The 13581-nt window shown below is 42.5% G+C and overlaps 1 protein-coding gene across 3 annotated transcripts; it reads right to left on the bottom strand.

Annotated features, from left to right (window-relative positions):
- Positions 1-213: 213 nt before the first annotated feature.
- Positions 214-11766, bottom strand: MMP8 (matrix metallopeptidase 8). 3 transcript variants are annotated; one of them, XM_055422367.2, is made up of 10 exons: positions 11538-11710; positions 9630-9874; positions 8587-8735; positions 8374-8499; positions 5675-5836; positions 3518-3635; positions 2642-2775; positions 1926-2079; positions 1143-1246; positions 214-985 (listed from the first exon to the last, which is right to left on the bottom strand). In XM_055422367.2, exons 1-10 carry the CDS (start codon positions 11646-11648, stop codon positions 876-878), a joined length of 1413 nt encoding a protein of 470 aa, XP_055278342.2. In that variant the 5' UTR covers positions 11649-11710; the 3' UTR covers positions 214-875. The 3 variants fall into 3 exon arrangements, 1 of the variants encoding a protein (XP_055278342.2); XR_016039029.1 differs by having other exon boundaries at positions 954-985; positions 1926-1964; positions 11538-11766; XR_016039028.1 differs by lacking the exon at positions 1926-2079 and having other exon boundaries at positions 848-985; positions 11538-11766.
- Between the last annotated feature and the right edge of the window lie 1815 nt (positions 11767-13581).

The raw sequence follows: 13581 nt of genomic DNA, 5'->3' as shown, positions 1-13581 counted from the left end.
CACCTTCACAAGGCCTTCTCAGCTGGGTATCTAGTGTCTGCTCTTCTCATAAAAACATCAGTTTTTAGACCTACCCTGCAGCAGCAGCAGCAGCAGCAGCAATCTAGTATAACCTCATATTAGCTAATTACATCAACAGAGATGCTAGTTCCATAGGTACCTGGGGTGAGGGCTTCAGCATACCATTTTTTGGGGGGAAACAATTCAATCCACAACAGGTATCAACAATATTTTTTTCCAAGAGCGGAAAATAGCTTCACATTTTTGTCAAGGCAATGTGTACTGCTTATGTTGTTCATAATACTTGTTGTTGTTGTTTATTTATTCAAAGAGTTGTGTCCTACTCTTTGCGACCCCATGGACTATAGCTGGCTAGGCTCCTCTGTCCATGGGATTTTCCAGGCAAGGACATTGGAGTGGGTTACCATTTCCTTCTCTGGGGTCATAATCCTTACTTTCCTTACTTCTAATCAAAATACAGTGCTAAATAACATGTAGCAGGTACACTTAAGACATATTTAAAAGACTTAAGAATAAATGGGCATTTTAGAAGTCAAATAAACAAGTTAAGGAAATAATGAAAATTGATTGAAGGGGCAAAGAAGACTTAATCTCCTTCTTGTGATGGATTCACTAACATGAGACAGAATGTATGAGAACCAAATCAACCTCTGCAAACAGTGGATACTCCAAATGTAATTTCACTGAAGTGAAATGAATACACTGTCCAATGAATACAAGTCCAATGAATACACTGATAGCTAACAACATTATTTATTATTCAGAAAATATAAATAGGATACAGTGTAATAGATATGCAAATTATACTTCCCTTCCATATTCAGAAAATGGATACAATCACATTTAATTTTGCTTCAGCTGTATCTACAGTTAAGCCATCTATTGCTTCTGTCGACTCTAGTAACTCTATGAGCATGAAAATCAAATGCATAATATCTTGGTCCACTGAAGAAAAGGAAGAAGGCTATATAAAACAAAAGATATAATGTATTGAATTAGCTTGTAGAAGATCTTGGATATTTTCGATTAAAAAACCCCACTCTAGTCCTATTATAATTATCAAATGCAAATGAACTATTTAAAAAATTTAAACAAATTTATTAAGTTTATTTTCTACTTACAATTCTCCTGGAAAACTGCATCAACTCTACTTTCTATTCCTGGAAAAAAACTTGCTATGCTTTGGGGATAACCTGGTTCCATAGATTGACTTTGGTCATCATAGCTAACGAGAAAAAAAAAAAAATCGTCCCATATTTTAAGACCAATACAATATAAAGTGATAACAATTTTCTTTAAATTGTGTATACTTTAAAAAGGACCTTCCCACATATCTTCTCATTAGTTCTTCACAATGTCCTATTTGCTGGAACTAATGATGGTTAATTTCTCTACCTAAGGGGACATACCTATTTATAAAATATACCGCTATCACTAACACTAAGGCAGATTTCTGATTGCTGGTGCGGTGTTATTTTTCAAAAAGGAGAGCTTACATTTCTAAGGCTTTCACTTAATTGATTCATTGTCTCTATCTGAGTAAATATAAATAATAATTTCAACTTGGGAATCAAGTTCTGTATAACATTTGCTTGAGTGTAGTAGAATTCAACTCTTAGAATTTCATGAATAAGTGAGGCTTAGCCTAGTTCTTTCTTTGCATCCCACTTTAGTGCTCTATTAAAGTTAGCTCTTTTTCAGGATATAGAGTGCTCAATACCATTGTGCAGGCATCTCAACTTTATGAAAATTTCAAAAGCCATGGCAACATCAATCATCTTGTGAAAAAGAATGCTTATCAGAGACCAACTAGACATGTTAAACCTTCAGATACCTGATCATCAATGGTTTCTAGACAGGGTGGAAAACATAGATTTCAATCTCTAATGTAAAAAACATCTTACCTCCAGAACTGGTCATTTACAAAGAAGTACGTTTTTCTCCTGTAGGAAACAGCTGCATCAATTGCTTGGACGCTGCTTGGGAAGCCATAGCTTGATATATGCTTGGGGTAACCTTGCTGAGTATCATAGCCACTCAGAGCCCAGTACTGGGTGCCTGTCAGTGATTCAGGTTTTTGTCATATAAAGTTTTTCCATTCCTATAAAACGTATATCACTTCTTAACCTTTGCATAAATTCATCATAGGTATAAAAATGGAAAAAAAAAAAGTCTTGAAAAAGGTGGTCAAGTTAAGATCATTGGGCTATGATAGCCCTCATGGTTCCCCAGCACCTGTAAAATATCCTCAGCTTCTTAACCTGGCATTCACTTGGATGTCTCATCTCATGTGACTTCTATACAGAGATTTAACTAGAACCTTGGGGGAATCTTAGAGAATTATACCTGGGATGAGGGCGGAAGAACACTAAAGGTGGTCTAATGAAGTGTTCTTATTTTGTAAATGAGGAAATTAATGCCTGAAGAGGGTACAACCTGCTCAAGTTCACATAGCTTTTAGTGGTGGACAGGGGACCCAACCCAGGTCTCTCGACAAACACTCCGGCAGCATTAACACTCTATCCTTGACTCACCTCTTTGAGCCTGGAAAAGAGCACAAAGGAATCCTGCCCTTCCCTCCACCAGGAACTAAAAGAAGAGGAAAACCTCGGGCAGTTACCTTTGAATATGAAAATTAGGTCCCTGTCAAAATCCTCATAAGCAGCCTGTATGCCGTTTGGCAGGGACGGCCAGTAGAGAGAAATGAAATTGAGTTCCACCATTCGTAGCTGAGGGTGCCTCCTCCAGACGTACCTAGTGAAACACAAGGGAGAAACCACACGTGACAGTCTACGTTGGCAGCTTCTGCGAGTCTGGGGCTGGAACTGGCCCTGTAAGCCTGCTGAGAGGATACAACTCCCAATGGAGGTGATGCTGGCAGCTCGGTGACCAGCACATGCCCAGTCCTTTGTGGTGACCCCATCTGTCTGGTGAGAACTCTGCAGGTGTCAGAGGAGCGGACAGGAGGGGCCTTACTCTGTCACGTTCTACACTGCCTCCATTCTCACACACCAACAAGTCTTTCTTTGTTAGGCTCTTTCATCACTGGTGCAACAATATGATGAGGGTATTTAGAATACAAGCACACTCAGCCTGTGAGTACACAGTCACAAGACAGCCAATGGAAAACTGAAAAATTCACTCAGATGACTTTTCCCGCATCTTATTAAGTGACCGGTTCCATTCACCTGACTGAATTTGGGTAGAACTGAATACTATTTTGGTCTTGGGGAAATCCAGCCACAGAGTTTCCAACAGCTAGAGCCCATGTTTGTTTACATCTTCAGAAACATCTGAATATTTACAAATGTTTTAACTATTTTTTCTTTTCCAGGATGTTTGGAGTTACCCAGAAAGCACTATCAATTCCAATGACATTCACATGCATAGATTTCTAAGGAAAAGCTAAGTAATGTGTAATATGTGACTTAATTAGAATACAGTTTTAAGTTAGCCAGTAAAAGAAGTCAAAAGAAGGAATATTTCATTCTTATACTTGTCTTTGAAGAAAAGTATTTCTCCACGGAGTGTGGTGACAGCATCAAACGTCAGTCTGGGGTCGCAGGCGGTGGGGGTGGTTGGTCCAGTAGGTTGGACAGGGTTACTTGAAGGTCCTGAAATTAAAAAAACACTTTTTATAAGCATAAGCCCAGGGTGTATACTCAATACATCTCAGGTCAGTGAACGGTCTTCATATGAAAAGAAATGCTACCTGATTATCCTACAAGCTGTTAAAAAGTAATCACACATTAGGCTCTCTTTAAGTCTTTTTTTTAATAATTAAAAAATTTAGACAGGGCTTCCCTGATGGCTCAGTTGGTAAAGAGTCCACCTGCCAATGCAGGAGACATGGGTTTGATCCCTGATCTGGGAAGGTCTCTCATGCCACGGAGCAGCTAAGCCTGTCTGCCACACTCTAGAGTCCGGGAACCGCCACTAGTGAGCCCACAGACCGTGACGCTGCAGCCTGAGCGCCCGCCCCGCGGGCAGTGAGAAGTCCGTGTACCGCAGCGAAGAGAGACCGCCTCTCGCCACAACTAGGGAAAAGCTGGGCAGCAATGGAGACCCAGCACATCGGAATAATTAGACAAAAAATAAACAAAGGAGTAGTGGTGACTTTAGGGACAGTTCCAGGTTAAGTTGTGAAGCAGAGAAATGGGAATTCTTCCCCTTCCCCTCTGCCAGGTTGAACTCAGAATCCCATGCTTCCTTCCCTTCTTGGTTCCTCTTTCCGCAGTTTAGTCACTCAGTATCTACTTTCTCGCTTCCCACAAACATCCCCCTTCAAGAACATGTTATCTATCAGTCTTCTGCCAATCAGCATAAATCTGAATCCAGTTTTAGAAATATTTTTCCAATAAATATTTAAATTGTAATGTATTTTCTTGTTGTAGAACAAAAGGTTGCAAGCAGTTAAAATATGGGTGAGCAAGGAAAGGTATTTTCAGAGAAAAAGGAATTGGGAAGTAGGGGCAGTTAGACTAGGCCTCATTGTTCCTGAAAATTCTACTGTCACGAAAAATATTCGTAGCTGTGGGAACCTAGCCTGCTTGGTTTTGATACTGCTGTCTTCCCAGAAAGGGACAATGTTTTACCCAATTTGACTCCACAACACTCCTGTCCCATCAACACTTTAATTTTTTTTTTTTTTAGAGAGAAAGAGCTGCAAACCTTTCTCTGGCTTCTTGTTCCTACAGCCACTAGGTGGCAGGAGGGCAAGAGGAAGGAGAGGTGAATGGTCCAGATCACACTTAGGGGCGAAGGCCTCTGTATCCCTCCCTTAAAAGTGTCAGTCTCAGCTTTAAAAAATGTTTCTATCTCTTCATACTCCATCCCACTTCCTTCTTTCTGTCACAACAATCTTGAAATGTCCGACATATATATATATGTAAATATGTTTGTTAGCATGTTTCTTGAAAATATTTTCTTTGTATGCATTCTTAATTTGTGTGGATTCAACATATTGCATAATTTGTACACTGTGTAACATGTATCATTCTGTTTCTTATCCAGGAATCACAATGTTTTAAAGACTCATCTGTGTGTGTATGTTAGTTGCTTAGTCGTGTCCGACTCTTTGCAACCCCATAGACTGTAGCCCACCAGGCCCCTCTGTCCATGTGATTCTCCCGGCAAGAACACTGGAGTGGGTTGCCATTTCCTTCTTCAAAAGGAACTATAGAAAGAAAGAAAGTGAAATCGCTCAGTCGTGTCCGACTCTTTGCAACCCCATAGACTGTAGCCCACCAGGCCCCTCTGTCCATGTGATTCTCCCGGCAAGAACACTGGAGTGGGTTGCCATTTCCTTCTTCAAAAGGAACTATAGAAAGAAAGAAAGTGAAATCGCTCAGTCGTGTCCGACTCTTTGCGACCCCATGGACTGTAGCCTACCAGGCTCCTCCATCCATGGAACTCTCCAGGCAAGAGTACTGGAGTGGGTCGCCATTTCCTTCTCCGAAAGACTCATCTGTGTCCACCTGACTCAGAGTTTCTCAGGGCTGCACATTACTGTATGGCCTGCACCCCCACATTTTCCCTGTGTTTTCTCCTCCTGATGGGCTCCCAGGTGCCCTCCAACGTCCATCATCATAGCAGACTGCAGTGAGCATCCCTGGTGTGCCCAGGCATCACCACATACTCCAGACGACCTTACCGTAGATGGCCTGAATGCCGTTGATGTCATCTTGATGCAGTGAGTAGCTGCTGGGGTCACTGAAAGCGTAATTGGGATACATCAAGGCCCCAGGATCAGAGGAGTGAGCCAGCCCCAAGGAATGGCCAAATTCATGGGCAGCAACAGGAAACAAATTGTAATCTGAAATGAAAGCATGTGCGGTTAATGGGTTGAAGTGGACTGAAGGGTGGTGGGAATAGGATCTTGAGGAATGCAGCTTCCAGGCCCAAACTGCCTGACTTCTCCCTTTCCTCTTCATTATCTGATGAAATAGAGACTGGAAGGAAACAAGGTAGGAGTTATAGGTTGTGAGTAGGAGTAATGAGTGCCTCATCAGGTCTTAGAACCAAGAGGACTGCCTTTCTTCCAGTTCTCATAATTCATAGACCTGAGGTTTAGGGAAATGATGACGAGGCCATCACGGGTCTCAAGACTCTCAGAGGCCCTCTCCCCACACCTTCTCCACGCCAGCCTCCCAGACCCACAGCACCACGAGCAGAGTCGCAGTGAGGAGGCACAGAGAACAGAAGCCGGTCAGCCTGCGAGATGGGCCTCCCATGCGGGGTTGACTCCCTTTGGCTTCCTGACCACCCAGAGCCTAGCGCTGGCTCTTCCTTAATTCTGAGCTCTCCAGGAAGCATCAGGAATTTTCCACCAGAAAGAGACAAACCCTGCCCCTTACTGGTTCCATCTTTTGACTTCCATGAGTCTGGTGCCTTTCTTAACTAGAAACTGAAAAACTTTCAAGGCTTGCACTTCCTGTCAAACAACGCCCAAGTTCCTTTGCCAAGTCCAAGACTACTGCATTTGGCTCCGGCAGACATCTGAGGACTGGATTTCTGATGTGAACCCTTCCCTCCAGCTGGTCTACGTGCCATCTCACAAACACACGGTGCATTTTCTAACACTGCCTACTTAAAAAAATCATAGTTGTAGAGCACTTTCTTATATGCTAGTCATTGTAATAATATTTAATCTTAGCAGCATTCTTATGAAGTATTATCAGAAATAGTTCTACAGGAAAGGAACTGAAGCCCAGAGATTTTTGGGACCTTGCTATTCGTCTTGCAGCTAATAAGTGGTGGAGCTGGGTTGAACCCGGTTATGATAGCAAGACCTGTGCTCTCACCAGTGTTCAACACTTCCTGATGATAATTAGCCTTGAATATTCTACCCATGCTCCAAGCCTTTCTTTCTTGATCATCACATCCTTCCACTTTGCATTCATGAATGCTTAAAAACACATCTTTGACTGCCTGAAGTACTGGGCAAGGAGCTCTGGAGGATTTTTATTATCAGCATAGACTAGCCAGGGAGACATGTGCAAACAACTTGAATGTGCAGAATAATGAGGAGGGAAGTCAGAGAAGACAAAACAAAGGCTACTAGGATTCTCAGAAGAAGACAAAATGGGGTTTTTCCATACCAACTGACATAGTATGGAAAAAGAGATTTTGAAAGGTGAGGCTTCCGGCGTGGGCAAGGGCATTTCAGGAAGAGAAAGCAACGTGAGCCAGTGTAGGACGGTTGAAGAGCAGATGCTGTCATCTGGGAACAGTGAATTGCAGTGTGGCTGCTCTGTGTGAAATGCGAAGACAAGCCATGAAAGATGATGTTGGATGATCCCCAAGAGCTTTCAGTGTCAAATGGAAATATCTGGCCTAGAAAATGTAAATACCAGGCTTTCCAAATGTGGGCATGGGCTTTCCAAGAAAAAAACTCCTTGCAGTGTTGGGGGGAATTAGAGGGACAGAGACCAGAGGTGAATAGTCCAGGTGGCACTCTGGATCTGGGGAGTGGTAACGACCATCTGACCTGGTGGGGAGGGCAAAAAGAATCCAAAGTCACGGGGAGAGTTTATTATCTCTGTGAACACACAGCTCCAAGCACAGGGATTTAGGCAGAATAAATACTTAGATCATTGATGTTGAGGAAATGGTGGGAGGAACAGGTCCCAAGTGAAGATAAAATGTTCCTTTCTTATTATTTTAAAAAAAGTGTCCCATGACCTCTTGCTACCCTATAACCTTTTAAAGTACCACTCAGTTCTTTCCTTCAGGTGATCTTATTCTTATCCTGAGTCTTCTCCTGAAAGGGGTACTTTGCTATATGGGAACATTTCTTTGAAAAAATAGTTCTATGAAGATGAAATAACTAGATAAACAAGAATATCTAGATGGCTGCTCTTTCCTAAGTAGGACAGTGTTCTAAATAAACCTAAGTATTTCTGAATTTCCAAAAGTACAAATCTTTTCAAACATCATAAAATTTCACAATATTAAAGATATGCCCTAAATCAGTGGTAAGCAGACTTTTTCTATGAGAGTGCAGATAGTAAATATTTTAGATTTTGCGAGCTATAAGCTCTAATATTGTGGCATGAAAGTGGTCATAGATGATACATAAAAGGAAGAGTATGTGGCCCTGTTCCAATAAAACTTCATTCATACAAATAGGAACAGGAAGGACTTAACCATGATTTGTTGTTTTCTGATTCCTGCCTTAGGAAACAAGGTCAGGATTTAGCTTTTAAGATTTTTTCTAAACCTAAATTAACTTAGTATCTTGAGGTAATAAGAATAATGTGTGTGTGTGTGTGTGTGCATGTAGGCGTGCAAATTCTAAAGTGGGAACGTTCAGTTAGAAGCCATATGTGGACATAACCTTGGTTAACTTACTTTCAGAGGTTTTGGTCCATGTTTCTTCTGCATCAAAATGAACATCTCCTCCAATACCTGGGCCTGGCTGAAAGGCATGAGCAAGAATTCCATTGGGTCCATCAAATGGGGAATTGTCCCCATGATCTGAAATAAAACAATTTGTATTAGGTATTTGCCAAGTTTCAGTTTAGCCAGGGAAAGCCAAATCGAGCCTGACTTCTTTGAGCCTACCTCTTCGGGCAAAAGAAATCTGGATGTCTGCTTCTTCGTCCAAGGTCCTGTTGAAGGTCAAGGGTGACACTTCACTCCAGACTTTGAAGGCTTTCTTAATGACTGTTTCCACATCCGTCTTTGTCAAGTTCAGGGGATAGTTCACAATCCTTCAAAATGAGAAGGCTCATTACTGTTTAGGATGGCAGCCCCTCGGTAGATGAATTGCTCTAGTTTGGAGTTGGTTGCGTGTGTGGCATGCTACCGCTGAACAGTGTGTTGGGAGGCGGGGAAGGACTTAGGGTTGCAGACAGACCTGGGTTCTGGACAAGTTACTACATGTCTTTGAACTCAGCTTCCTTATTCATCAGACGAGGATAATAAAATAGTACCCCTCTCATGAGGTTTCTGTGAGAGTAAATATGTATAAAGCATTTAGTTCACTACTCTGCAAATAGTAGTCTTCAATAAATATTGGGTATCATTATTACTGTTATTGTCATCAAAATGGATGAAAGGTGAAGCTAGATTCTCTCCAGCAATGATTCAGTCTTTTGGAGGGTCCCTGGTGGCTCAGTGGTAAAGAATTTGCCTGCGTGCCATGCACGAGACTGCCTGTAAATGCTGAAGACGCAGATTTGATCCCTGGATGGGGAAGATCCCCTGGAGAAGGAAATGGCAACCCACTCCAGTATTCTTGCCTGGGAAATCCCATGGACAGAGGAGCCTGGCAGGCTACAGTCCATGGGGTTACAAAAGTCAGGCACAACCTAGTAACTAAACCACAAACCATTGACATGAGTTCTTAGACAGCCTAACTTTGCCACAGTCCTCTTTAGACTGTTAGAGAAAGAAGACCAAAAATGGCAGGCTTTGCATTGACAAGAACCCACGGGATCTTCGCCATTTCATTCTCATACTCATTCACTAGAATCTAAACTGTGTAAGAACGGGGACATTTACTTGTCTCTAGTGGATTCCAAGTTCTGTATCAGTGCCTAACACAGCAAGAGTTCAGTGAGCACTGGCTCTGTGAGTAAACTCTGAAACTTGAGAAATATCACCTGTAGGTCAGCTTGGTTTGTTCCCACTTGGGGTTCCCTGGGGTTCTCATAAAGTCGCCCGAGTCGGGCACCCCACAGCGAGGCTTTCTCATCATCTCCAAGGTTTCCTCACTTGGCTTCCCTGTCGCGTTCAGCCCGAAGAATCGCTGCATTCTTTTAAGTGTCTCAACAATCACATTAGTTTTGCTCATCCTTTCAGACTTATATTTGTACCTTGGCAATTGGTAGAACTTCTCTAGGTAATTCTGGAAAAAGACAAACATATAAGGGATTTGCTGTGAAATTACCTTCAGTTCTCTGGGGTTTTGCATTCCTTTTTAAGTTATTGCAGAGGTCAAACCAGGGCTAATAACCTGATCGCCACAAATATAAAAGCACACATTTGCTGGTTGACTTTGAGAGAAAAGTGCCTACTGGAAAGAAGAGTTCATCCCTTTAGTGCTTTAATATTATTCATAAAAATAGGTATTTCATGAGGGGTTAGATAGACATCTCAAGCAAAATACAGTTAGGAGACTGCTTTCTTATTTTTATTAAAAAGCAAACAAAACAAAACAGCATAAGCATTGTTGACTTCTTGAAGTATTAGCTGCAGCAACGCAAATTCTCTTTTTTAATCCTCTTTTCACTGTTGTAGAGGAGGGTTAATCATTCACACTGACATGAAGATGCAAAAAAATAAGGAACTTGCAAAGGTGCTACTCGGGTCCCAATTCACCACGATGCTTCCCAAATGAGAACTGAGAATTTTAAGAGAAGAGCGCCAAACATGTTTTGGAGTAACAGCAGCATCACTCTCATTAGCCTTTTATCCACCACAGTAACTCTTCAAGAAGGGCCAGAAATTCATTAAGAAGTAAAGGTTCTGAAGGTTGTTAATGAGCCAATTATGAGACTTCTTTCTTTCACCTTAAGCATCCTTAAGTGGCACTTTGCAAGTGACAGAGGACACAGCGATTTTGTGTTCACACAGGCTTTGAGATCAGATAGCTTTGGGTTCAAAACTTAGCTCTGCCACAGATTAATTGTGTGTCCTGGATACATCACTTACATGATTTAAGATTCACTTTTATCTCTAAAGTGGAATTAATAATCTGTCCTCACAGGGTTGCTGTAGGATGAAATGAGACAATATTTGAGAAATGCTGAGCAGGACACCCTGTGAAGAATAAGTACTTAATCACTTCTGGCTATCAGCCATGGGTTGCTGTATCATGGTAAGAAGTATTTTTTTTTTTAAAGCAAATAAAAAGAATCAACAAGAAAAAAATGCTTTTCTAAAACTGTAATGCTAGGAAAATTGTGCATGACAAATTTCTCACAGCATTCCTTTGCGTTTCTTTAAAGACTTGGCCTGACTTTTATACTGTTAAACAATGGGAAAAAAGCTGTCAGTTTTGTTTTTTACGATGCTTCCAAGAGTTTATAGACAGCCCCATAGTCTGATTTTAGGAAATAAGAGCACATGATGCACTGATTTCTAGTTTCTTATAGTTTCCCATCCTCACACTCTCTTGTACATCTGAGATCTTTGGCTGCAAAGACAAGTCCATACAGAAAGCAGCAGTAATATAGTAACTGCATTGCAGACATTCTAGAAAGGAAGTCTTAGGTAAGTGAGAAAGAAACTCATTTTGTAATTAAAACCATTCCTTCTAAAAGGTTTTCCCAGCTGGAGCAGCTTGGCAGCCGTGTTTTCCAAGGGTTTGAAGAGTCCAGAGTGTTTGCATGCCTGGCTTTCAGAGAGCCCCGTTTGGAACTCTCCTAATCATTGAAACAAGATGTTCAGCCTCAAGCAAATCATTCACGTAATTCCTTCAGGCGGTTTCAACTAAAAAGAGAAGATAACCCAAACAATTTTCTCATCACCAGCAAATCAACCACCCATCTAAATGATAGTTGAGGTACCTGAACAATGTTTCTATTTTTCTCTTCTAGGGATGCAAAAGGTACTGGAAAGGCCCTGGAAAGCTGCACACAGAGTAAGAGCAGAAGTGGGAGCATCTTCAGGCTGAACATGGCCTTGTCTTCAAAGACTGCCTCTCCCGGCCTGCCTTCTGCCCCTTCCCCTGATGGGTACCCTGAAGATCACAGCATCACATGTCTCTCACCGCTTCATCTGGTCTCTTATAAAGCCGTGTCTTAAACGGTTACCACATCAGGAATGTGAAGCAACGCAGGCTAATTACACTCTGACAGTTCTGCAGTGTTATAATGTGATCGAGTACCCTCAAATGGGGGAGACTTTCAGTGGAAAAAGTACAATTTGCTACTCTGCTTTCGGGGCTTTTACATATTTACTTTTGCAAAATTGTCAAGCAAAAGGAATAGGAGACTAATTCTGAAGTTAATAAACAACATTTCTGGATATGTCAGAGGCTGAGGCTGTGTTAACTTAAACAGTAGAATATCGTTTGATTACTGGTAGGTGTCTTGGGACTAAGGAGTCTAACTGGAGAATCTCTGCACTTACCCCCCACCCCCCACCCCCACCCCCGTTGTTGTAGGTCAGGAGCATGTGTGCTGTGACAAAGTTGGATGCATCTGGGGTCCGAGAGTAGTTTCTGGAAAATGTGGTTTTGGCATTAATGCAATAGAAAACCCCAGTCCACAAGCTGGATTTTCCTTGGAAAGACACAGAAAACAATTCTGATGGTAATGATAATAACGATTGTTTGCTAAATATTTTTTATATCCCAGACTTACGTGCTATATGTATATGACCTTGGCCCATGCTCACAAAGCCTTGGAGGATGGACATACTATTACCTGCACTTTGCAGATAAAATCAAATCCAGAGATGTGAGATGGCTTATATAAGACACACGCTAACTTCGTGAAGGAGACAGGATTTAATCATAGGGCGTGTGTTTAGAAGCGGAACTGTCAGCTACGATTGACTCATCAGGACTTATTTTCTAGTCTCCCCTCCAGCACCTGGCTGGCCCAGTTGGAGCTGTAGGTCCAGGCCTGCAGCAGCTGGGAGACCTTGGCTGTATGGATGGATAAGACAGGAAGAAGGGGCACAGGATTCCTTGAGTACACCCAAAGGACTCAGAGAGGACTCCCAGACAACGTGGCTCTGCAGCAGGGGCCCTTGGGGATGCTTTTCAAACCATGGCCCTCAGTCCCACTAATTCTGACTCCATGTGCTACCACATAGGGGCTCTGAATAGATTCATTCACACATGTTTATATACACATGGGGCTTCCCTGGTTGCTCAGCTGGTAAAGAATCTATCTGCAATGCAGGAGACCCAGTTTTGATTCCTGGGTCAGGAAGATCCCCTGGTGAAGGATTAGGCTACCCACTCCAGGATTCTTGGGCTTCCCCGGTAGCTCAGATGGTAAAGAATCTGCCTGCAATATGGGAGACCTTGGTTTGATCCCTCGGTTGGGAAGATCCCCTGGAGGAGGGCATGGCAACCCACTCCAGTATTCTTGCCTGGAGAATCCCATGGACAGAGGAGCCTGGTGGGCTACTGTCCATGGGGTCTCAAAGAGTTGGATACGACTGAGCAACTAAGTACACACATATATACAGTTGACCCTTACCAAGGGGGAGGGTTGGGGTGCTGACCTTCTATGTAACCGAAAATCTGCATGTGATTTATAGTCAGCCCTCTGTATACTCGGTTCCTCTGTATCTTCACTTCCGTTGTCGGCAGATTCAACCAACTCAACGCTCAAGCCTGTCATACTCTAGTATTTATTAATGAGAAAATCCAGTGGGGTGAACTGGGAGACTAGGATCAACATACACACACTCCCGTGTATTAAACAGATGCCTGGCGCGCACCTGCTGTCTGGCGCTGGAGCTGAGCTCAGTGCTCTGTGATGACCTAGAGGGGTGGGGATGGGGGTGTGGGGTGGGAGGGAGCACCCAGAGGGAGGGGATACATGTGTACATACAGCTGATTCATTTCACCGTGCAGCAGAAACTAACACACCA

Source organism: Moschus berezovskii, chromosome 14, assembly GCF_049115385.1.
Source record: "Moschus berezovskii isolate FMDL1 chromosome 14, NW_MosBer_1.0, whole genome shotgun sequence".
NCBI classification, from domain to species: Eukaryota; Metazoa; Chordata; class Mammalia; order Artiodactyla; family Moschidae; genus Moschus; species Moschus berezovskii.
The sequence above is the reverse complement of the archived record's forward strand: the minus strand, read 5'-3'. Positions and strand labels throughout refer to the sequence as shown.

Coding starts and splice junctions, on each gene's coding strand:
- MMP8 (XM_055422367.2), bottom strand. CDS start 11,648: ATGTTCAGCCTGAAGATGCTCCCACTTCTGCTCTTACTCTGTGTGCAG. Junction 2,776..3,517: donor ATACTTTTCTTCAAAGACAA/GTATAAGAATGA, acceptor GTGTTTCACTAG/GTACGTCTGGAGGAGGCACC. Junction 1,247..1,925: donor GTAAATGACCAGTTCTGGAG/GTAAGATGTTTT, acceptor TTTTCTCGTTAG/CTATGATGACCAAAGTCAAT.